This window comes from Cuculus canorus, chromosome 4 (genome assembly GCF_017976375.1).
Source record: "Cuculus canorus isolate bCucCan1 chromosome 4, bCucCan1.pri, whole genome shotgun sequence".
Classification (NCBI taxonomy): Eukaryota; Metazoa; Chordata; class Aves; order Cuculiformes; family Cuculidae; genus Cuculus; species Cuculus canorus.
The window spans coordinates 14,597,163-14,623,897 of NC_071404.1; the positions used below are offsets into that span (position 1 = coordinate 14,597,163).

General features: G+C 36.7%; 1 protein-coding gene across 5 annotated transcripts in view; it reads right to left on the bottom strand.

Moving 5' to 3' along the window:
- STK32B (serine/threonine kinase 32B) overlaps positions 1–26,735 on the bottom strand; it is a 168,380-nt gene that overhangs the window by 123,202 nt on the left and 18,443 nt on the right. For 4 of the 5 annotated variants that reach the window (XM_054066350.1, XM_054066349.1, XM_054066348.1 and 1 more), the window contains exons 2-3: positions 19,203–19,258; positions 10,319–10,470 (exon numbers count right to left, since the gene is read on the bottom strand). In XM_054066350.1, coding sequence (XP_053922325.1) covers positions 10,319–10,470; positions 19,203–19,258 — 208 coding nt within the window. The remainder of the gene's footprint in view (positions 1–10,318; positions 10,471–19,202; positions 19,259–26,735) is intronic. The other variant, XM_054066352.1, reaches the window with a different exon arrangement.

Genomic DNA, 26,735 nt, shown 5'->3' on the forward strand with positions numbered 1-26,735 from the left:
CAGAGGAAGTTAAATGGTCATCTTCATAGCCTCTGACCTTTCCTCTTCCAGAACATAGTTTGTAGGAAGTATGTAAATAGAAAGGAAACTTTAAATTTTCTTTTATGTGGCATCTAGTTATGAAACATGGGACTTAAGCCTCTTCTTATGAGAACTTTACACTGCAAAACTGTCCTTAATTTAGATAAAGGATACCATTAATCATTTTCTAAAGTCTTAATATCAGCTCCTTACTGCACTTTACAAGTACAATAAACATCATTTTAGTTCAATAAAATGGATTTAATTGCACATTTACTTCATAAAAATCAGTAGACAACTTAAAATAGTAAAAGCTGTGATAATTTTTAATGAACCAAGGCAAAGGGTGCCCTAAGCAGGCAATATTGAGACAATAATGCACTACAGAACTTTCTGCTTTTGTTCAGTCCCACTATCTGCCATTTTAAATCCACTTTATTTGCTATAATCCTTACAATGGAAAATTTAAATTGCCTTACACTTAGGATTTTTTATTATAATTTATATATTTACATCTTTAATATCTAGATAGATACACTTTCGGTTTCTCTTCTGTCCTTTTGAATATTTGGCCTCAAAACTCCCCAACTTCTCATATTTGGCAACATGAAAAATAGTCTCAGCATTCTAGCAGAAGCAAAAAGGAAAGATCTGACTTGAAGAGCTAACATATTACCTGAAGCACAAAGACATTAGTTCAGCTATCAGTATTTTGATAGCCCGTGCTTGTTCCATGGTGGGATAGTTTTTGTTTTCAAGTAGTGGTGGCCTAAATTTTACATCAATCTGTTGTAAATTAAAAGGAATTGACCTATGTGTTTCATCTCCATTTTGGAGTAAAACTATCATTGCTAAAACCTCAAATACGTTTTAAATTATTTCCAAGCCATATTATACCACAAACAGTCTCCAAGAATAACTTTAACATTTTTGGACTAAGTATAGATTTGTAGGATCTGTTCAGTATCAAAGTTTTGCAGTGAAAGTGTTAAACACTTATTTTTATACTGTAATTATAACCTAATTTACATTCACTCTGGATGTCTGTGGACGATTTCACAAGTATATCCAAGACAGTTTTGCAGTCTGATGACTGTCCCACAGTTGCGGGGCTTTGTTAATGCAGTTCTGAGCTGCATCTTACAGTCTACCATTAATAGAGCTTTTAGGCTAATTGCAGTTCTGGTTTCAATAGTGTAAGTAAGAATCAGTTGTGCCTGCCCAAAACCAGTAGATTTGCGTGATGAACTCATTACTCTGCCACTGATTATGGGAACTACTTTGCCTATAGGACCTTGCTTATCAGTCTAATTACGCACTTTAGTTATCATGGTTGGCATTCATAACCTTTAAAGCAGAGAATGAATAAAAAAGGAAAAAAGAGAAAAAAAAAGGAAAAAAAAAAAAGAAAAGAAAAAGCACTCTTTGCCTAAATTGGCAATTGAAGACTCTGAAGCAATGTCTAAGGGCTTTCTTTCCTAACTCATGAGGCTAAGAGCACTGAAATCCTGCTCTCCTGCAAGCTGTCCTGAGAATATGCCTGCCACAGCACCTGACCTTTTCTTCTGGCCAAAAAGGAGCAATCCTCATCCCCGCCAAAAATATGCAGAGTATTATTGTTACTATCTACACCACAGATCTGAGACATGGACAAGGCTAATCCCAAGCTCATACAGGTCTGCTTGCAGCTATTCCCCTGTGAAGGCAGAATGAGGTAATAATGGGGAATTCATAAGAAAAGTTTTACTGAAACTGAACATTCTTAAAACAAAAGGGACTATTTTTTCCCAGCAGTTTGATACATATTGGTGTTCATAACAAAATTCTTCTTACAGTGGAAGCTTTGTGTGAGAAAATCTCATTATAGGTCAGCCAATAACATTTCTGTCTCGGTAAGAATGATTCAGAAGACAGGCTCCTAAGAAAGGTCCCAGGACGCAATGAGGTATACATGAGATGAAATACCTACTGCAGTATTTTTTAATGCAAAAAAAATCAAAATATAAACTATGCCGAAGACCAATTCCTGCTTTTGTGAGAACTGTATAAGTCAAGTCTAAAGATATACATTTCAAGGTGAAAGTAATTTCTCACAGGAAACAATTAGTCACCAGAGCAAAATTCAGTATAGACAAACTTAAGACAGTGCTCCAATACTGGCTATTAGTATCTTAGACTATGAAATTAAGCACAAGAATAAATAATTGTTGAATACTGCACTCGTCAGTGAAGACGTTACAGCTAACGCTCATTTAGCATAAGCATACAGAGGTTACCAAGTGACAGTTGTAATTTCCACAGCTAAAAATAATATCCTGAATGTTTACAAATCGAGAAAAATCTTTCCTATCTTCTCTTCTTCCAATTATCCTACCCTTCCTGCTGCCTCATCACCTTTTTCTGCCCTTTTTCCTCCATTATTATCTCTTCTAAGGCTTTGGAGAACACATGTTCTTTCAATCTTAGATATAAAACTTCTTTATCTTTACCTATTTCAGTTTTACATTAATGCGATGATGAATTGATCTAGCTGTTGGAGAAAAGTACTCACCCTTTGCTCCCTCTACAGTAAAGAGTTCACCCCTTCCAAGCTCTGTGCAACAAACATTAAGTATATCTTTCTCCATTGATTTACAATCTCTTCCTGCCTGGAAAAGAATCATGGAATGGTTTGGATTGGAAGAGACCATGAAGGTCATCTAGTCCAATCTCCTAGAAGTGAGCAGGGAGGTCTTCAATTCAATCAGGTTGCTCAAAGCCCCATCCAGCCTGACCTTGAATGTTGCCAGGGATTGGGCATCTACCATCTCTCTGGGCAACCTGTTCCAATGTTTCACCACCCTCAGTGAAAAACAAAGTCTTCCTACCATCTAGTCTAAACTTCTCCTCTTCTAGTTTAAAACCATTACTCTTTGTCCTTTTGCTACAGGCCCTACTAAAAGTTTTAGCCCCATCTTTCTTATAAGCCCCTTTTAAGTACTGAAAGGTCGCAATAAGGTCACCTCAGGGTCTTCTCTTCTCCAAGCCAAACAAACCCAACTCTTTCAGCCTCTCTTCATAGGGGAGGAGTTCCAGGCCTCTGATCATCTTAGTGGGCCTCCTCTGGACATCTTCCAACAGGTCCATGTCTTTCCTGTGCTAAGGTCTTCAGAGACACGGTATTCCAGGTGGGGTCCCACCAGAGCAGCAGAGGGGCAGAATCAACCCCCTCTTCCTGCTGGCCATGATTCTTTTGATGCAGCCCAGGATACAGTTGGCCTTCTGGGCCTCAAGTGCACATTGCCGGCTCATGTTCAGTTTCTGATCCACCAGTACTCCCATGTCTTTCTCCTCAGGGATGCTCTCAATCTCTTCATCCCCAGCCTTTAATGATACTGAGGGTTAACCTGACCCAGGTGCAGGACCTTCCACTTCGAATCTTAGAGTCCATCAGATATCTAGAACGGCCCAGAATCTCATGGCCTGGGGTTCATGACCTCGGCTAAATTCACAAAAGAAGAAATATATATTGTATTGATAAATACATCACTGTCTGTTCTCCAGCACTGAGACAAATGGCACAGAAAAGTCTGTGTCTGAACTATCAAACTGTCAGCCTCAAAAACCAGGGTGTTGGCATGCAAGCTGCTTACTGGGAGCAATTGGGCTGTGCCTGGGTCTTCTCTGGTATAGTGCTCATATCGCAGCCCACAGCTAGGCTAGGAGTGGGTCTAAAAGTATTTTGCAGTATGGAAGACTGAGCTTGAGAATTCAGGAAGAATACCTAGAGTTAAATTACTAGCACAGATGTAGCCAAAGAGGGCCTTTCTTCCCATAAGCCAGGCTTAGAGCAGCTGGTTAGCTAAAGAGAACTAAGAGCATTGAGCACCTTCATTGCTCGCTAGAAAAATCAAAACTTTGTTAGACTCTGGTGTTCCATTCTTTTGAGGATCCACAACATACTATAAGATAGACATCATTACAGCCTAACTTTCCTTTTGTGACGCTTCTACTCTGCCTTAGGTCACTTGCTGAACCAGGGTAAGTCAGGTATGCTGAAAGAAAGAATTCGCACTGTGTCCTTGCCTTTTGTAAAAATGCAGTGATTTGGAATGTTAAGGTACTCCATTAACCTATCTGAGACTCCTGTGACTGAGAAAGGATCCCCATGGTCTGGCAAAGGAACTGATGACCAGTCACCTCCTGACAGCCTGGTATGCCTGCTACCTGGATTGTAGCCTGAATGGGACGATACCAGAACTACATGATCTGGAAAGTTCTGGACATGGAAAATACCAGAATTACGTCATTCAAGTCATGGCCAAAATGGAAAAATACTGGCCAAATTCAATTATCTGCAACCCAGTAAACAGCAACCCTGAGTGAGACTCTTTTTGCTCTCCAAGTCTCCAAGTAGTGGGCTGTACCCAGAACCTCCTCCTGAACTGGAATATTTCTCAGGGTCGTCTTCTAATGCAGACAAGGATAAGGGCGAGGCCAGGCTCTTCATGACTCAACAATCCCATGATGAGAATGCTGACACATCAAAAGTGAGCATTTCATTAATTTCAAGAGGAGGGAAATTTTCGGCGTAGGTATACTTCTATTTTTCAATATCCAAATATGTCTCTGTGTGTGGGTATATATCTCTGTGTGTGATTTGATTTAAATTTGTAGTAAACATAATGTGAACCTTACCATTCTTGAATCTGTAATTAAGTCACTGCTTGACTATAACAAATCTTGTTGAGTCACTTTGAATCACTTTGAAACCAACTGATGATCAAGTGTTACTAGAAATTACGTATTTTAATTTTGTGATCTACCTCAATAAATACTAAATAGCTAAATCAAACTCTTGTAAAAAATCATCCACAAAACGTTTTCAGCAGGACTCCCTACTGCTGAAAAGGCAGTCAAGCTAGTTGCAAACAGCCAGCCTGTGTCTCAACAGGTAGCACTCCAAGCCCCCAGCTTCCTTCCAAAATAATCATCTTTCTGTTAGATCATGGACTCACAGCTTTTGGCAGAGAGTCTCATGAAGCTCAGGAAGCTGGTCATATTAGATATAAGAAAAGAAATTTTCCATCCCCTACAAAATATTTTCACTCCAGATTAGGTCTACTATATCAAGGAAAGTTACACAGTGACAACACCGCAGCCACCAATCAAACTCACCTAAGACTGACCTAAACCACCTCCTCTTGGTGCTTGGGGTTTCTGATAGGTAATTGATGTTCCTTGATTGATTATTTTCAACTCCACCCAGCAGTAAAGCACTTGCCTAGGTGTTCTTGCTTCCCTAAACTTATGTACAATTTTCTGCCAATCTGAGGAGCAAAGCCACAATACGGGGCAGCCCAAGGTGATATTTCTCCTAGCCTATTCTAGAAAGGGCACCTTCACAGGGAAATGATAATTTCCAGTTATGCATGTGTGCATTTTACAATCCATCTAACATTTGTGATTGAACAAATAATATCCACTCTCCAGCATTCCTTTTTCTCTTTTTTGCCTCTGCTTTCCTTTGAAGACATATTGGAGTATTAGGTGAATTCAGAAATGCATGAATATTTTTGCTACAATGTGTGATTTTCACTTGTCCCAGTTTTCACTGGATTTGAAATTTAATCTTACTCTAGTTGGTAGCAGTAATGTACTTTTGCAGATCTGTCTTATGAAATACATAGTTTTTTTTAAGACTAATGAGTAGAAAGAAAAATACATCAAAATATAGAGCCTCTCTGGGAATGCATCTAACACTTCTTTATGGGTTGCTAAATATATCAAGTATATTGTTCTGTCTATACTAGGAAAATGACCTATAAGATGACAAAAGTAAATCTTCATCCTTCTTCCTTTTGCTGCCTTTGAAATTGTTCCTGCAATTTAAGAAGGATATAACAGCTTTAAGTGAGGCTATTAAAAATAAGATTACTCCAATGCTCCAAAGGTTCTGTAGAATGGTCCCAAAGATTTTTCAGATTTTTCTCTTCCACATCAGTAGAGAAACCATTCTGATATATAATTTTTTTTCAAAAAACACTTCATCTTTGTAGTAAACTCCATTATTTTCAGAGCAGCAGATGTACCCATGTTTGAAGACAAGTCATTTAACTGACAGACAGGGAGTAGCCTTGCTCTTGAGTCAGTCCTAGCGTCTGTTGTGAGAAAGATATTTAAAATATGGATCCTTTCAGGAATGCTACTCATCTCACCCAGGGGATACCCAGATATTTGGGGAAAGATAAATATGGATAAATTCTGGATCTTAGAAGAGCACACTGCAGTCCCAAAGTGAGACCGTGTTAGGAGCTGACATTTCTACAGTTCATTCATCTATTCTTGACGTATACAAAAGGTCTGATTAAAAAAAATGCACTGCTTTTAATTTTAAGAAGGAAACTCTATTATCAGAAATGCCTCTAACAGTGATAAAACTGGCTATAAGACTAGCATAATTTTATTCGATTTAATTTCTAAAATGAAGGCTGTAAATCAGCCGCAAGCCTTTCCTGAAAAACACCGTTATTTCCCAAGCTATTATGAGCATTTACAGAAGAATCATTCTTTTCCATGTCAGATGTTATGAAAGACAGTTCATACTTCAAATAATATGATTTATATGTTGAGACAATTAAGATAAATTTAATAAAGCTTGGAGAAGATACAGGAGCCTCAAAAAGAGTTTTTAATATAGATCTCTTGGAGTTGAAATGCTACCCTTGTTTTATATCAGCTGTACTGTATGTTTGCGTATGCTGGGGTTACTGATAGATGCCAGCAGAATTATCCACTATAAAAGTTTTACTTTCTTTCTTCTTCTCTTTCTCTCCACAAGAATTTAACTAATGACAGCTTACCTATATCTCAGTACTTTTTTTTGCAGATATCATATGAAGGGCTTTCCAGTCTCCATATATGTTTCTTGGGTTGCCAACTCTTTTTTTGATGATGTAATTCTTCAAAGACTAATGTGTTTGGTTAGTATTGCTTCTGGTTCAAGGAATAGTTTGGAGATTTTCTAGTATATTAATTTTATTATCTATCTTGAAGGTCAAGACCATTAACATTTCAAAATCAGCAGTTCTGGTCAGGGGTAGTCCCACAAAGTCATTAATATGTTGTCACGAGTGAAATTTCTTCGAAGTATGTTATTCAATATGGATTTGAGATTTGACATTTTGAACTAAGAGACATAAGATTTTATTTTAATTCATCCAAAAGCAAACAAATAAATTCTGATAAGCAAACAAATAAATTCTGATAACAATGAAGTTCTTCTTACAGAAAATGATACTTTGTAAAAAAAAAGTGAGTATTTTGGTAATAAAATTCCTTAGTTTTTCATCATGCATAACCCTTCCAGACAAAAGAACAGTAGATCAGATTGAGGCTGCCTACCTAAGCTTAAATCTTGCTTCATTTGACTGAGGATTACGGCAGGGAGGAATCAAGTGGAAGGAACAGTGCAGCCAAAATCAGTACCTAATTTCCCTTTCAAGTCAACAGAGAAATGTAGGTTTTTCTGAAGAATTTTGAAGTGTCATCCTAACTGGCCCAGCTACCTAATTATTTTTTGCTGAGATCACAAGGGACTAATAAGATAGATGAATTTATTTCAACAAAGCTATTGGCAGCATCATTATGTTTTATGTAGTAACAAGTAGTTGACTTTCCTGGAAAGCAGCAGACTAGGGGAAGTTCTAGGCTCCCCTTACCATGGGCAGCCAGATTCCTAATCCTTTACAGACTACACGTCTGTTTAAACACACACCTACGAAGTCTTTCATGCAAACACATTTTACTACAGTTCCTAATCCAAAGTCTGTTTTCAATTTTTATCCAATGACAATGCAATGTAAAATGCTCATACACCACAATTAAACCATTTTGGAAATGGGTCGCACCTACAACTGATCTTCTGAGTTTCTGTAGGAGGATTAGTGATTTTTCAGCTAGGTGAACAGTGTCAGTGCCTGTCTACTGATGGGGAGACTGTAGCAGAGCTCTAGATGGCAGATTGGAACTTACCTTCTCAGAGTAATTACTTCTGAATATCCTTAGGAAATCAAAGCTGAGTACTCCAGCTAAGTAGGCAGATGCCAACTAAATTTAGCGGGTTGGAGGGATTACTGAGTTTTAGCCATCAAACCATTATTTTAGGCAAGATTTCTGGAAACTGATATGTACCCTTAGAGAGCATGATGGAGCCTAGAAAGCAGACTAGTTAGAAACAGCCAGGTCAAAAGAAAGTCAACAGTTGGGGTATCCACAGCTGTGTTATTGCCCATACACTATGACATAAATATTACATGCTAAATTAATATTCCAATTTGTGAAACAAGGTAAGAGTAGCTCCTATTATAGCCCATTTGTACGCTTACAGTGCAATTAATAAAGTGAATAGGAAAAAATCTAACTCAGGAAAATGAAACACAAAATTAGCTGCAATTACTAGAAGAAATGCAGCTTCAATTATTTCCTTCCAGTAGTATGCCAGGAATTGACTCATAAGAGGACATCTCATGGATTCTTGCTAATCATCTAATATAAATTATCACCTAATGTAGTTAAGGACTGTCTCTGAATGTGGGCACAGATTTTGGATCTGGATATAAGTCTTGAGATTATTCCGTGTTCTCTTTCACAGTGTAAACCTGAAAACTAACCTTGGTGACAGGGTGTTGGGACTTGGCTGCTGAGATAGGTCACAAGATTTAATGCAAGTGATAGATTCCAGACCACACCCATGGGAGGTGACCTGCCATTTATTTAATGAACTGATGGGTGGGCAGGCCTCCTTTGTGCCTTCCCTTCAAAAAAAAATCTTATTCTCCCTAATAAGCATCCTAGACAGAGTGGTCAAATATAAGCCTTGCTAGATATGTTGCATAAGGAACGTTGTTACTGCACTTATACCTCTTGGATAACATCATTTTCACCTGAAATGTTTTGTTAATTCTAGAGTACTATATTTCTCTTTCATTTTCCACATTTTTCATACACAAATATACCATAACATGTTAGTCTTAAGATCTTGTGACAGTATCTCAGAAGCACAAGAAGAACAAATCAATTATTTACAATAAAAAATCATCATCACACCAGATATATTTTAAAGTATTGCTTCTTCTAGGTTTAATCTTTGCAACAAAAAAAAAGGAAATAGAAAGAATATTTATTCGCTGATTATAATTCAGTAATTGGAATCAAGCATACTTTTTATTTCACAATAAATATTTGACTTTAGTTCTTCAGCACTATTATGTTTACTGAGGTATCTTGTAGACCATACTAAACTAAGATGGTTTCTGCATACTGCCTAGTTACACATTGGATATCTTTGTCACCTCTTGATAAAGAACAAATGTTTGTGTGAGTTCAAAAGAGATTAGGCAAATGCATGAAAGAAAAATCCAAAAGTTCTTAAACACAGAGAAAGCACAACTTGGGTGATGAAATCCCTAGTGTACAGGTTGCTAGAAGCTTGGAAAATATAGTGGGAAAGTTTTGTATCACAGTCACAATCCAAGAGTGAGCTAAAGGATAGGCAAAAGACTGTACATTAGGTGTTGACCTCTAGTAAGACAGCTAAAACTCATGAAAGAGAAAGTCTGCTTGCACTGTGACCATCTGTAGACAATCAAGATATTCACCAACTGAATAATTTCCCTATAAAAATGGTTTATATCCCCTTTTTTTTAACTACATGGGTATTTTTAGATAAAGGAGGAAAAGTCTGCATCCAATTAATACTATCATTACATAAAAACCAGCAAATATCTTAAGTCGGTAGTGTAGTTGAAGCTAGTCATTACTTGACCAACACTTTCTCACATTCATATGTGACCAAGGCATTCAGTGGTACAATAAAGAACATAAGAGAAATTCTGAGTGATTTTCTGTTGATCCATCAGCCCTTTTTTAAGAGTAATCGAGGTTTTAATTTTCTCAGAATCAATTAAAAAAAATTAAATCGAATAGTTGGATTTGATATTCTGCAGCCTTATAACAGATGTTTAGTCCAGATATTTTCAAAAAGGAATGATGAAGCTGGATAGAACAATACATTTCACACACTGCAGTAACAATCTGGAGAGAAACAAAACCAATAATGAAAAGATGAATGTGCTGCAATCGAAAAGGGCATCTTTAAAATATTTATGAACAATAAAACCCTCTGCAAAACATAAATAACTTTAAAAAAGAGGTCACCAAATTTTTTTCATAGTTTTCAGCTTTCCAGCCTTCCATACTGATTCAGCAATAAGGAGAAAGCAAGAGATCCTCGATAGAATTTTAAAGGTTTGCTTACCATAAATTGACTAGGAAGGGATGCTCCAAGCCTTGCATTATCTGTAGCTCTCGAAAAACATTTCGAACTTCATCTCTCTCAATGCACTTTTGTTTATTCATATATTTCATGGCATACATTTTCTTGGTGTCTCTCTTCTGTACAATGCACACCTAATTGACAGCAAAGTAAAAGATAAAGTTTGACATCTACAGAATGGAAACTCAGTTGTGACTTTGAAAAAAGAAGCCTGTTATGAGTTTTTAATAATCCAGATACAACAACTTAGGAACAACTTCAGAAACTCCACTCTACAGCTATTCAAGATTATTTGTAATAGATTGTAATTAATAAATTAACCAAAGAACACCGCATATCTGCATAAGAAGAAATAGGGACCAAGAAAAGCAGCATAACTTTCAGATGGTAAAGCTATGAGGAATACATTCTACTTGCTTGAATTGCAGGCTTTTTCACTAGTCATTAAAATTACTGCCTCCTGCCTAGGAAAATGTACAACCATTGTCTTCACTCCCACAAGTCAATACACACATCTCAGTTACTTCATCATAAACACAGCCTACATTCACAAGCCTCGATATTTCATCTAAGAAATATGCTCCTTTAATTATTATTGAAAAGAAAAAGAATTTTCATAGACATTCATCATAATATTTTTGAAGTCACAAGAGACCATTAGAATGATTTAGCCTCCGGCAGTAAATTCTTGGCTTCAACTTAGTTTTGTTAATTGTTATAACATTGTTAATGCAGGAAGAAAATCTTAGTCAATGAACTCCCATGTACAGCCTAGACTGTTTGTTGTCATGGTAGTTGTGAATCTTGTGAATGAAGCTGGAGGGTGTCACCAGTACCTCATCTAAGAATCATCATTTTAAATATGATTTCTGACAGCACAGAAATATAAGACTGTTCTGTGTCTCATCCCCAAAGCTGGTATAACTATCATCTTCATAACAGCCCTACCTACACACATGAAGTGAAATTTGACCTTCAATAGACTTGCTCTGAAGGGCTTTTCCTGTTGATTGATTGGAACTTTTTAAAGCTACATTCCTAGTGTGTCTTCACAGCCAAGTTGAAAATATTGTTTTGGTATAACATTTATATTACTGATACAACCATAGGCTCCAATTCAAATTTTTAATTATCAGGACATATACAGATTACATATTGGAAGCATCTGCTTTAGATATCACAACTCTGTAAAGGCTAAATTCAAGGGTATTCTGGATTCACTTGGTGTGGGAACTATTATCTTCTATGTATATTTATGTATATACACACACACATATTCCCATAGTATATATATGTAAAATTATAGTATAAATACATAGCATACTCATATACATATACAGTATACACACATAAAATTAGGTCTTAGAGATCAAATTACAACCTGTTGCCCACCAAAAATAAATCCTTTGGATCTAACTTGTATTTTAACTAACTTGTGTTTTCAAAATTCAGAAATGGTCTGGAGAAACTAAGACAACTACCCACAGCTGAAACCTCTGCCTTTAACAAGGTGACATCTGGATTCTGAACCTGGTCATGAACCACCAGTGCTGGGGCAAGGACCCTTAAGAGACCTACTGTGTAGTCACTTATTTCTTAATTGCAGAAGAAAGGCCCCGGGAGAGTACCATTGGCATATTTTAATTACCCTACCATTTTCCAGTCCCTCCAAGAGAAACTGGGCCAGTGAAACCAAACCACATTTATTTCTCTGAAAGTCTGTTTCCATGCAGTGTGTCCTTGAGCTTGAACTTATTCCAAAGAGAGGAGTTAATAGAGTACTTTTAAACTACCAAAACAAGGTGTAATTAAGCACAGTTTCTAATTGTCTTTCCTAATATCAAGAGATGATAGTCTTCTAATTAAGTGAAACATAGATGGTAGTGTTTTGTCTTGAGCCTATTAATGTTGCATAATGAGAAGTAACAAAGTTTTGTTTCGTTTTCCTCCTTGGGCTGTCATGGAAAAGTCTGAAAGTTGCTGATGTCCTCAAGATAGCTAAAGATTCACACTTACATGAAAAGAACCCAGGCTATGGACCAATGGGGAACTGGGGTTGGGGGAAGAAGAGACAACAGGTGGGATTTAACTGAAATGAAGGGATGGAAATGAAGAATTTCCATCAGAAATGTTCAAATTTCCACAGGTTCTTCATAAGTATAAGCAGAATTTGCAGGGGCAATTCCTGACAACTTGTCTGAGATTATGTGGACACTTCAATTTAGTGAATCACATTATGAAGTACAACATTTATGGATTTTGGCTCAGAACCTAAGTTCAGAAAGTCATTCATTTACATGAATTTGTGGTATGATTTTCATATGAAACTTCACCAAGACTGAGGTGTTTGCAGAAGATTCCTGTTCTACTACAAGAAAAGCCTCTCTATTTAATGGTTGACTGGTGAGACTGCTGAGAGAATGGAGCAGCTGAGAGTTACAGGCTTGACCAGTGGGGCAAACTGGGATCATGTACAGTCCCTAAATATGTAATGTAAACAGGTTTTAAAACACTTCCATGACTCCAGAAGGCACTCAGTTATCCTACCTACAAGACAACGGTATTGAGCACAGCTGAAACAGACTTCATATTGCTAGTAGAATTTTCTCTACCACACAGCTTTAAAATAGAATGAGAGTAAACATTTTCTAGTAATGTGTACCTATGTGCATCTTTTAATATGGTTTCAAAATCAATAGGATCTTAGCAAGTATACTAAAGCTATTTCCTTATAAAATCAGGAAATCCAAGCTGTATCCATATTGACATTATTCTGAAAAACTGACATTGCTGTGACAGTGCTGAATAGCCGCAGAGATCCTCCCTTGCATTTCTACCTGCTGGCTGTCAGTTCTTTGGAGCAGGGCATCAATGGGCTGAAACTTTGCCACTACTGCAGGAAATAAAGTAAAAGCTCTCAAGCTCTCCTCATATGTGCAGTCTTAATAGGAAATGTTTAAATTGGGTTTTGTTGGTGTTATTTATGGTTTAAATTCTTTCCAAAGAAGTCACTTTAAAATAGGAACAAACAGGTGCTCTGGCACTTCAACAAACAAATTCTGTGATGACTCGTTATTGTGGAAGTCTGTGCGCAATTGCCTTATTTACACATATCAGTATGGAAGCCTGTCACGCTCACATTACTAAAGCATCCTCTTCCAATTTTACTGTGAATTTTATTTACCAAAGCCCAGACAGTCCCCTGCTCAAATTGTTATCACTGCTTTAGCAGTCTCTGTAGGTGATGCTTCAAACCAAATATAGACATCACAAACTCAAAGGCTATCCAGCTTCATAGTCAGCAGGGTGGGACAGGCACCTCCTTCTCCACATGAAATAAAGGTCTAAGCAGGTCCATCTCTAGAGGAATGCCTCTAAAGAGATTGTAAATGACTAGCTTGAGTGCAGGCATCTATGCTGTACATGTTTAAAGGCAGACGATTTGAATCCCCATTCATTTTCTTTGGAGTTATGTGGTGCTCACTTTTAAAAATCTCTTTAAAAATATTTCCTTTCTAAAGAAGGTTTTTCTAAGTGTCTTAGCTGTTATCACAGCATTGTATCTTTTTTATATCTGGGAGAAGGGAACAATTAATTGGTTTCAAAACTATCAGGCAAAAAGAAATTTGAAGAGAGTGTGACTTGAAGCCACTTTCCCTCTGAACCAGGACTAAAAAAACTATAGATCATGACTGCAAGGCTGAACTTCATGTTTTCAGGAGTAACATGCTTGGGTCCACTTCTAAGCTATCTTCTAAGATTTCCTCTGATTTCACATGCAAAAAATAGAACACCTACAGATTGAATTTGATCTGCAGATTAATAGGTGTTACAGTCATTGAGACAGCTATGGGTGACAAAGTGCCCTATGGGCAATTGCAGAGCTAGGTGAGGGAAATGAGAGAGTTATGCTGAACAAAACTGGGGCAGAATTTGCTAATAATTCACTACAGAAAGCTGCATAATCTTGTGTTGGCTAAGCAGCCATAGGTAGTTTCAGAGAAGCACTTCCCAATGCAAAATATAGGGATAGATGAACAGTTTGACATGGGGCAAAACACAGATTTCTCATTTTACAGTAACTTCAAAACAGAATGAGTAAACGTTTTCTAGTAATGTGTACCTGTGCACATCTTTTAATGTGGTTTCAAAACCAATAGGATCTTGATGAATATATTAAAGCTACTTCCAACTAAAAATCAAGACGTTCAAGCTGCATCCACATTGGCGTTATTGTGAAAAACAGCTGGCATTGCTATAACTGTGCTAAACAGTAGTGGAAAACCTATCTGGCACTTCTACCTGCTGGCTTCAAAACAGCTCTCGCTGCCATGTGCTTGGTCGGGAGAGAACAGCAGGGAGCCGGAGCATTTGGTCTCAATAAAGCCATTTTGGTGTGAGTTTAGTACGTGAGTATTCAGATTTCTCAGACTACCTCATGATATTTTTTCATGAGAGGCAATAGAAAAGGAGATATGAAAAAACTGCAGTCAGAGGAAGCTCCTCTGTATAAGGTCCCTGATAATGGAGAGCTGGCAGCTGGAGTGCACACCTCAATCTTCCTCCTGAATCATAGTCTTATGCATAGAGTATGTCAGGTCAGTAGATCAGACGGGGCAACTATGGCTGCTATGAGTAATCCAAGACCAGACGAGGGGCTGTGGCCCTGCATGGGCAGAAAGCACTCAGCTAGATGTAGGAGACTACAAGAAATCAGCTGTATGATTCACACTCAGAGGGAATTGACAAATCTGCTATGAAGCATGTGCCTGAAATACTGCTGCCTCATGTGTTCTTACTCATATACTCTGAAAAATTAACACTTTTAGTTTCATCCTACAAGCAGAGTTGGAATGATTTACACAAAGAGGATGGAGAACGGATGTCATAAGTTTGGCTTTACACTGCCGGGGCATTTCCTTGAAATAGAGGAATTCATTCCCAGATTCCCCTGAGCAAACCATGACAGCTGGAGCAGGGACCAAGCAACTGCTTTCATATTAACTCAAGCTAAAAAAATAGGTGTTTATACTGTCAAACTGTATTAATATTCTGCAGTTGTGCGTTATGTTGCTTTTAGGATAGCAGCATATTTTTTTCTGAAATACTTTGCATATTATTAAATAAATTACCCTCGATCAGTACAAACATGATTCTAGGCTCCCATCTGTTTTACACCAGCATAATTTCAATTACTTCAGCAGAGGAAATCACTGTTTTATAGAGACAAAATAATCAGAATTAAGTCCTGCATCTCGGCATCTGAGAAAAATAAGACAAAGAGTTTGTACATTGAAATAATAATTTGAATTTAATTTAAGAAGGTCAGATGGTTCAATATATCTGCTCCTATGAAGAGAGAACTTGAAGAAAATTGTTGCTGTAATATCCCTAAAAACCAGTTGTTGCACCCGAATACAAATTATTTTACAGCAGTAAACCTGCAATTATATGTTACTGTTTCAGTAAAGAACAATGACGATTCTTGCATTTCAGTCCTAGTTAGTTTTGTACTTACTGGATGATCTTCAAATATCTAATTTTTTTCAACATTTTGTTTGATAAGAATGATGGTTCTACATGTAATGAAAATGGAAAAAACAGACCAATTAAACATGAGACAGCACTTCTAAGGTATCACATAGGATAAAGAAATAGGTACTTAGACTTAGATTTTTTGTTTGAATATTTTAAGTGGTCTGCTTCTGAACTAACTTAGAAGGCAAATGTTTAGTATATGAAGAAAACCTGTTTGGGAAAAAATTCTGACCCGGTTCGCTTCAAAAGTATTTGGAAATACTAATAGCTGGAACATGCCGAGCATAACAGGCCTAAAGGTCTTCCGGAAAAAGAAAAGAAAAAAAAACTTAAATATTCCCTGTTATTTATAAGGACTCTAAAGCATAAGGAAAGAGCTACCTCCACCTGCCTAGCAAAGCATGGTCACTGAAGCCAGCTAGGTTGCTTTTAGAGGAGTGCCACAGCCTCGCTTGAGTACCACAGTCACCCTTGCAGCAGCTCACAGGTCTGTACCAGTGTCTGTCTGTACTGACGGATACGCCCTGGAGGGGAGACAAGTATTCAGCCAGTGGTCACAGACCAGTCTGACACAGCTTGCATGTCACTTAGCTTGAACAAAAGAACTGCTGACTTCCACACCTATGGCTGCAACAGTCCAAAACAGGCTCAGAGCTCAATTTCTTCATCTGTCCCTCGCCAGGGTGCAAGCTGAGTTCTGAAAGGACACATTTCCAAGCAGAGAGAAACAGGCCTGGTTGTTTCTGGAAACAAGAGCATGCTCCTTGTTTCTTTTCTCTCCACACCCATTTCCTACACTCCTCACAACTGCAGTGATCTTCACCATTTCTGGGGAAGATGCTACAGTACTACAAGACTGCACCTGCACTTAACATGTCCTTAAGAAACACCATGTGCCAAGGCAGCAGCAGAAAACAGGTGGCCACTTCTCAGAAAAGACAAGCTCTTGAGATACAAAACATTTGATACCAAATGGGCTGGGAATTCCTGTAAGAGCAGATGTTTCCACTGTGAATTGAAAACGACAAAGGAAAAGGCAGAGAGCCGTTTTCTGAAGTCACCTGTGAGGGACAGAATGTTGCTGCTGAAGCAGCTCACCCCGATGGAAGAGGTAAGATGCCTATGATCACCTTCAGCTCTACACACAAGAGCAAGCTGAGCCGCGCAGGGCCCCTGCCGTTATCGGATGCTGCCTGCAGCAATATCCTGCAGAGGCCTAAGGTTGCTGTAGCAACCACGGTAATTTAAAAAATACTGAGAGAAAGAGAGAGCACGACTGTACCAACAACAATAAAATGAACTAAAAAAAAAAAAGTAGAGCATGTCTTAAAACATCCAACTGCTCTCAGAAAACAAAAAAGGCCACAGAGTAGCCATAAAGGAAAAAGGCAGTTGATGGAAGGCGTGATACCGAACATGGTGTTACAGGCTGCAAGATGCTACAGCACAATAGACATTAAACAGTAAACAGCGAGTCAATAGAGATTAGAGGTCTTGCATCATTTGTTGACGTTTTCTGCTGCCAGGTACTTCCAGAAGGACAGTAATAAGAAAAGTTGTGAGCAACAAGGCTTCTAAATGAACAATAAAGGCAAGACTGACTCACAGAGAAAGACACTTGAAATGGTGACTGATTTACCATCTTGTGCTTTTGGCTACGGTATAATAGGTCATTTTTAAATCTTTTCTTTCTTTCCTTGTCTGTGAAAGGAAAAATAAAATGATTGGTCAGAAGCTTGTATTCATTTGGGAAAAATAAACCTGTTGTGCCAAGGACTCTTCTGTTGCATTTGACAGCTGCAAATTAACAATTTAAGTTTAGGGGAAACTTATGAAGGAATCCTTTCTTGCATTAAACGTGTTTTCTCAGGGCTCTCAAACTCTGTTCTCACCCATACATATCTCAAAGCAGGTTTGCAAGAACACTGCAGCTATACAAGCCTGTGAGAAAATTAGACGTTCCTAGAAATGTCACAGAAACATTCATGAGTTTCCTGGATGCCATGGAGAAGAGTGGATCAAATATCAGCCAAAAGGCCTTCAAAAAGCACATAGGCTTGGTTTATTTTCCTGCTTGCTGTGGAAGAGTGAAGGCCCCTTTGAAAGGGTAGGAACAGTAGAGGTGTGAATGGGGAAGCTTTGAAGAAAAAGGAGTGCAGGTGAGCTTTTTGATGGCCAGCGTGATTTGCATATATCTTTAACTGCTTATCCTGTAGTGGACTTGCACTCCTGAACCTCTATTTAGTTTGGCCTGATATTCCATCTGTGTATTGTAATAATAAGCAATCGCGTATCTCCAGATTCCCTGATTTTTAAGGCATTCTTAAATACCATTTTGCACTAGCACCATGTTCTCCTATTGACCTCAAAGAGGGTTTCTCTTAGGAACTACTGAACCTAATAAGAACCATGCCATGAAGGACCATCCTGTGAGAAGTATTTCAGGACTCTGTAAAATGAAAGTAGTTTTTCTCCATGGGATGCCAAGAGCCAGCAAAATTCTGTTTGTACGTGTGTGTGTTACTTAATGCGTAACTACAGGAGTATCTCACTGGCAATCAAGGAATACATTCAAGAATCAAGGGATATACTCAAGCTGGCATATACTCAAGAATCATTTAAATCAAGATCTACATAGCTACTGCTTGATAAGTTACTGAAGTTATATTTCACCTTCAAATGTATTTCTGCAAGTAATTGTTTCTAATGTTTTTATAATACGGTCTTCTCTGACTACATAGCCTTGTATTTACCCATATTAAAATTTAAAACCTTTTTAGAGTCTTTATTACAGGAAAGAAAGGTCATCTACTTATGTGTAAATAAACCAGTAATCTTCTTGGTTTCAGCAAGAGCCTGTTGAATTGAACAAACATTTACTCAACGATCATAATTATAGCGTATGTCAGTTTATACAGCCCAAGTGTATTGAATCTATGTAAAGTGCCTTTAAAATACTGCAGTTATTTTAAAGTCACAAATATGCCCAGATATATAAACATGATCACTCTAGTGGACTGTCTAAAATCATAGTCTACTTCTTCTTCTCTGTTTTTTTTTGTTTGGGGGACTATTTTCTAAACTCTGTTAAACTCCATTGAGGTGACTTAATTATTATAATCATTTTTAGTCAATTAATTTCAGCGAATGTATTGCAATAGAAATAATTTAATGAATAATCAGAATCAGTTCATACTTTTGATCAGATACTTTAAGAAGCAAAAGGCTACAAAACCTATGTTTCTTTATCTTAGTCTAATCATGTCACATCAGAAATACATAAAGGAATTCTCTGTTAGATTTTTAAATGCTAACAATAAATTCTTACCTTTCCAAAACTCCCTTTCCCAATTGCTCGCAATATTTGAAAGTGGTCAAAGTTAACTGCAAAATAAATGAGAGAAGAAAAGGAGAATAGTTTTTAGAGTGCTAAGTCAGATTCAGAAAAGATGAGAAAAGCAATAACAATGTTTGGAACTAATGTCACTTGACCATGTTGTATTTCCTTTTTCTCTTAAAAAAACAAGCATATTTAACAACTAGCAAAGAGAAGGTTTGCTTTAATATATGCTCCATTAATTTTATTCATCAACGCATCTTGGCTCAATGCTTCTAGCACCCAATATCTCCAAAAAGAAACATACATCTATCCTAACCAAGTAATAAGACAGAAATTTAGTGTTACATAGCCATTAGCAAAAGCCGGTCAGCATTTTCCAGAAAGATTAAGATCCATTAAAAAAGTACTGAATAATTCAGGAAAGCAATGCTGTCTGCTTATAGATATCTGGTAATATAAGTATAGTACTGTTACAGTAATCACTCTGCAGGAAAATTCCCATATTCTGTTACATTGATGGAAGCTTGTTCCATGATGAACTAGCAGGATCAGCCTCTCCAAGCTTTAGCACCTTAAGATAATACATAATTTTAATATCGTGAAACTATTTCACAGATGTAGCATAAGTTTGTTTTGGGAGATTTCATTTTAGCTTCTCAGTAGAATGGATTTACTTGTGCTTCATGAAAATCCTACATCTGCTCCAGACACTGAAGTGGTTTGCTGTGAAGGTAAGTGAGATATTTCATTTCCCAGAAATGCCATTTCTGTTGGTGTTGCATGAGACTGAACACAGCATGACCTTCAAATCTCTGGTTCATTGGTAGGTCTGGTGGTATAAAAAAAATCCAACGGCATCCTGAACAAAATTGATATGAAGTCATTGAAACACAAACATGATCATGTGTGATACGTTTTTTACAGTCACTTGTCGGAAAATAATCACACTTACAACTAAATTCAGTGAACCACAGTTGACAAAGTTCAGTGAAATTTATAAGGATTTTTTGAAATTAAAACTTTCTTATGTTCCTGTCTGCGGTCATGAACTTCCATCTATGCACCCATTATTGGCCTAACAGGAATCAGCAAAATTATGGAGTCGGACCATCACTGGAAAAATGTAGTAACATGAGCAAATAGAACAAAAATGTGACTCACATCATGATGAAGAAGAAAATCCTATAAAAGTAATAAAGCTTTAAATATCTGTCAAAAAAGGTTGTATCAGCTCAAGCTAAACACTTAGAAGGATGTTGCAAGTTTGATATAAATCAAGCCATTGAAAAGGGTTAAAATATTATTTTCCCTGTTGCAGCAATATCTCATTAACTCTATTAATGCCACTTATGACATATTTAAGCATTTGTTTATTTATGCTTGCTTACATTGTCTTCAAGCAAACATGGTTGCTCCTTTCATTAGGGCAGCTATAGCAACCACCTTCCTGGTAATTGCTGGAGACCAAATCAAATCCAGAGCTGATCAGAGTTGAAAGTAGCAGGCTCTAGTCTTTAGCAAACAAAGATGGCAATTCTGAATCTAGTAGTCTTAGGATTTGGATACTAAAATGAAAATGCATTACCTTGCAAAGCATTTATAAGCTGCTTGAGAGTTCGAAAACAAATTTTGTGCTGAATCACATAAAAGTTAGTGTCACCCAGCTGTCTGAGAAGAAAGATTGACTGTCAGCGACATGCAGCTGGAGTTTCTGCTCACAGATTTTATCAGTGGGGCACTGCTGTGTAGTTTCTACTGCTCAGTATTCATCTGGAGGACAAGATGGTGAGTTTACCAAAATCACCACCTGCCACACAGACTTGTATCAACTTAAATCTTGTTCCCACAAGTCATCCCTTCTAAGTGCATGCCCCTGAACAGAAGATTTGAGAGCTTAATGACTGGAATCTGTAAGTTCATCATTAAGTTTAAGTAGGAATTCAACACAGCATTGAAAAGTTAAAAAGATGTGTTAATCTCATTCATTTCTTTGATAAAGAAAATTAAGAAATTTTTCCCTTCAGCATGCTGGTGTTGTTGGAGTCACTCATCTGCTTTCAAACCTTCTGATGTTTCCTGTTTATTTTTAACATTCTTTTAATAAACACGTTCCTTACAGAAAAATTTCTTTGAGTTTCTTCTTTACTTTGCAGTCATTCGGGGGAGGTCAGTTCCCAAAAACAACTGCCAAACTGTTGAAACAGTCTGTAATTACCTACGTTTCAGTCAAGACACACTTCAGTAAGACTGGACTATATTATTGTCCTGAAGCCTGTCTGGTTTTGAAATACAACAGTTTGATGAATTGTTTTGGTTTTGTAGAGCTAAGATTAAACATTTATTTTTAGCTATGACGACATTTTTTATGTATAATTTCTATTCTATTTTTCTGTACTTCCTTCTTTAATGCTATTTATTGCTCTGAATGACTGGGACATTTTTTAATTGGATCTTATTGTAAATTATAAAATGAGGCATTAGACCATGGAATTTAAGGTGAAATATTAGTAACTCAAATAAGTGCTTAAAAACCACAGCCACAATTGATCTAATTTTATCAGTTTCTGTGTTTAACAAATAGAAACTGCCATGTTACACTTTCAGATCTTGATTTTTTAAAAAAAAAAAAAAAGAGTATTTTCTTTCTACAGTTCACTGTCCCATAAGTCTTTTCTTAAATCAAGGTTCAATCATTGCAACACATTTTGTGCAAGAAAAAATAAAGATTATTTTAAGTGACTATGGAAGTGTATAAACTCAACTGAAATGAGCCAGGCTTACAGCCATTTTGTTCTTCTGGAAAGGGTTAATTCACTAAGGTGAAACAACTTTGTCTCTTTTGATCATTCAAATATAATCACAATGTTGTAGACTCAAAAACTGGGGAAGAACCTCCCTTGCTATTAAAATAAAGAATATTAAAAGAGATTCCTTTGCAGTTGAGACCAATAGCAAATTCAGTTGAGTAAAACTAAGATACTTTAAGCAAAAGATCTTGTCGACAACAGATCAGCCATGCAGAAGTCACATTAGCATCACAGCTCTGATAAACAGTGGTCAAGGTAAATTCATTGCCACCTTATTGCCACAATAGTCATTCTCCCCAAGTGTTTTTCTCAGGTATTTTTAAACTCACGTTCTCAAAAATTTTGGCTTATTTTATTTATCACACTTTTTTTAGGTTCTATATGTGCTTTTTGTCCCTTTTGGTGAAAATTCAACACCAGAGAGTCACCATTTATTCCAAGAAAAATTACATTTCACCTCTGGCATTTCCAACGCGTAAAATATTATTAAGAACAGACACTCCTGTTTCCTCTGAGCAACGAGGATATCACAAGTTTTGTATTCTTGTCCTCTAAAACATGACATGTCTAAATCTTGTGGAGCCTGGTGTTGTAGCTAATGACATTTTTCTAGCACAAAGCCCCACTGAGATAACAGTGTGGCTGGCAGGAGAACACTTTCTTCAGTAACAATAATATGACTATTACTCTCTTGAAAATAGCTTTCTTGGTATCTTTTATTCAAGAGGAAAAAAATTAATTCCCAACTTTTTGAGCACTTCTTTCTTTTTACTACCATACCATGCTTTGGAGATCTTAGTCATCAGCTTTGAATTTGAGTCTTAGAGTACGGATATTTTTCAGAAAGTAAAAGTAGTTGATATTGTCTTCAGATAATTTTTCATACAGGCAAATTCACAGAATAAAACTGTGAGCATTAACAACAGTATGAGGGAGTTTGCTTTCAGTTTCACTGATTTTCATCAAGTTGGAAAAATTAAAAAGTATTATAATCCCCCACCTTCATCTCTAAAAACGTCCTTTAATTCAAAACTGAGAAGGATTATGGAATAAAACAGATATTTGGCTAAGGAATAAAATAGATCAGCATTTATGGCATCTGTTCCATGGTATGGTATTAGAGTGACTGATGGCTGTTAAGTTAGTAATGAGCTATATATGTATATAAATGTTTTTGTTTCTTTCTGTTTAGTCACACTCAAATAAAACTTAAATATATTCAATTGTATGTCTTCAAATCTTTATTAATAACTTAAATGCAAGTATAACTTGCTTAAATTATTTTCATGGTTTTGAAGTAGCCCCATGTAGTATTTTCCAGTAGTTTGCTCTTTAACTGATAAAAGCCTGGATGATGGCAATGAGATTCATAAGCTAAATGAAAGGTTGCACCATGCTTGCCTGGAAAAGTCAAACGTCATTCTAGCGATTACAGATACTTAATCAAATACACTAATATACTAAAAGCATCAGGAATATCTAGAAGGACAGCACAGTGTCTCATCACCAACTTAGACACAGAAGTCCTTCTTCTGCCACAGCCTTCATTTGTCACCTTAGTCAAGTGCTTCAATATTTTCTGCCCCTGTCTGTAGAAAGATGAATCATTACACCTCTAAGCAGCTGTAAAATTAGGTATAGGAGGTATTTTACTGCTCGGATACACATACAAGTAGGAGAGTACCAACAGACAATTCAAGTAATAGTGCTTTATAAAAGCACTATAAAGACTGAAAGCAATGTTCAAAGTATGAAAAGTGCACGCTGCTGTGGAAGTGGATGTACAGAAATCAGTAGATGATTGACTCTAATCCCACACATCAAGTTGTCACAGAGCTGAGAGCAGAATCCCAGCTCCCACTTCAGAGCACACTACTTCTCAGGCACATCTTTCCAACCGCATAAGCGCTGACAGAGCAAATATTTTGTATGAAACTTTCTAGTGAAAGATAATAGAACTATTTTCTTGCTTCACTTCTCCCCAGGGATAAAATATACTTTGGGGAAAGTACGCACATCACTGACTATTGGGTTTTCACAACCAGACTACAAAAAACCTGGATAGTTTTAGTGGAAATGTTATTAACTTTGTTCACACAAATTAACCAATATTATGTACATAATGATATAAGTTGAAACAATGAAATCTTCTTTATGTATCCACCCCTGCTGCATTTTACATGAGTGGCACAAGGATTTGAAGAAAAAAGAAACCAGATGAACTATACATTGAGCAGTTCATTGCATGTTTGAATTACGACATCACACAAGAACACAAGATTTCTACTCTCTCATTTGTAATTTTGCTAATCTGAAATATTCTCATGTTACCATTTGTTCAAGTCATCTAGCTCAAAAGGCACTATGTATATTGGGCGGATTATATATAGATCTGACATCTATTGTTCTTACCGTAGCTGAAGAATATTTGTAACATGTATATGTGATTAGTCCAAATACATTCAATAACCATTACCTGAAAGAACTTCTTATCTCCAAGAGAAAATATCCAATCCAGTGTGGTAAAAGCAAGGGTATATGCATGCTTTGCATCACAGGAAAAGAAATTAGGAGCCTTTTTATTCAAAAAAAAATTAGAAGAACTTGATAAACATCCAGAGCTAACATCAGACATCCACCCCTCATTCTCTAGCTGTTTCCCACTGATTCATTTGGACTGTCTAACAGTAGCCCAAACCAGAACGTGACTACTAAGGCATCAGTAGGTGTATATTAAAACCATATTTGTAATTCAATGAGCATTTCAAGATGTCTAGCTTTTTTCTCACTGATCTCAAAATAAAACAGAAACAGAAATAAGGAAATGTGATTTGGCCATCAGCCAAGAAAATAAACTTTTATTTAAGCCTGAGTGCTGTCTTAGATATTGCATGCTTGTTTCAGGGTGTTTTAATGCTTCTTGTTTCTGTGTGAATGAGAAAAACAGAATAATAACTCAATCAGATTTTCTTTATGGATTTGGCCTGTGTGGTTTGGCCTGAGACTCCTTGGACAGCATTGTTGTCAGGATTTCAAACTAGTACTGCAGTCTACTTTATATGTATCTCTGTTTTTCAGATTCTACAATCTTTTACACAGAAAGTCATAAGTCCATGCTGACAGAACCTCAGTAGGCCTCAGCATTGCTTCTGCACTTCCGCAAGAAAACACGTTAAATGAATAGCCAAGTAGATACAGCCATACATATTTAGTACTCATTACGGAGTCACCAGCCTCGATGAACGTGGACAGGACAAACATGAATAGTGCTTAAAAAATAGACTAAGGGGCATGAAATCATCATAAGAAGTAGCATTCCATCATGTTGTTTTCATGGGAAGTTCACTAGTGAAGAAAGATACTGTTCAAATTAAGTATTACATGAATTTTTTTTGACAGAATGATAAAGTCAAGTGTGTCTTTGAGGCAAGCAAAGAATACAAAATTTGTGTAGCTTCATTAGGTTTCTAAGCAGAATGAGATATTCCTATACAGTAACTGATTGGGGAACCTAGTAACTGGAGAGAGTTACATATCAGAGGGACAGGAAAATAACAGTTTCAAAGCTGGGTCTATCTTATTAATGATGGCATATGATGTTTGCTATCACTGTATTTAGGGGACTTGCATCTAAATTTAATTTTAATGTCTCAGTTCTTCAGGATTAATCAGTGTTTTTGTCTCAATATAAAGAGTTCCTAACTATTACATTAATATTTTTTATAACCATCCAGAGTTTGTGTGCAATTAGAATTTGATGTAAGACAAATGTAATTTAAAATCCTGTAGATTTTCCTTTGAACTTTAAAATACATTTAAATCTTAACATGTTTGTAAACTGAATGTATGGAAAATGAAACCCGTCTCTTGGGAAGTTCTGAGACTTAAACAGCAAAAAGATTTGGCTCTTAATGGAGCAAAATAATTAGGACTATTGATTTGAAAATTAATTTTTCTATTTTATCAATCAAACTAAAGGATTTCAATTTGAATTGGTAATGATTTTTCCATTTTAATATGTCACAAGCAGATTACAAAAGTAATCATCTTCCACCTCACTGCAACTCTAGAAGCAGTTCAGAATAACGTCTGTCTTACAAAAGGAAGTACATACTTCAGTCTCCTCAATCAAAACTAAACATTTCTGTAGTATTGAGACTTTCATTTCAGATTTCTTGACTGATCTGAAGTGGCTTCTTTCAGGGTAGTTCAGTACTACACCCCTTCTTTGTGATGATAACTACGTCTGATCATTGGCGAGATGACGTTGTTGGCGTAATATAGGTATATCCACAGTACTTGCATGATGCACACTTTTTTCACTCAAAGGTGTTGGTGTATTGGATTATGGGAGATGTAATCAGGTACATGATTTCGATCTACAGAAGGGAATAGAAGTATCAGATTCCAGCACCTCTGAAGAAGTGACATAACACAGAAATGTAGTCGAGCTTTGAACTGACCCAAAATGAAATCAGTTTGAAAAGGTCAACCTGAATTCTATCCAAACTTTCAAAGTCAGCTTTGTTTCCCTGGTATAAGACTTGATTCTGTAAAGGAGAATAATGGCTATTCGATTTTACAAAAAAAATTAATCATCCATTAAAAAGTTATTCAGAGAAAGTAAATCCCCAAAATCAACTAAATTTTGCTGAAATTAACACTTTTCTGCAAAAAGACCCCAAAAGATTGACAGAGCTCCTTGTTATCTCCC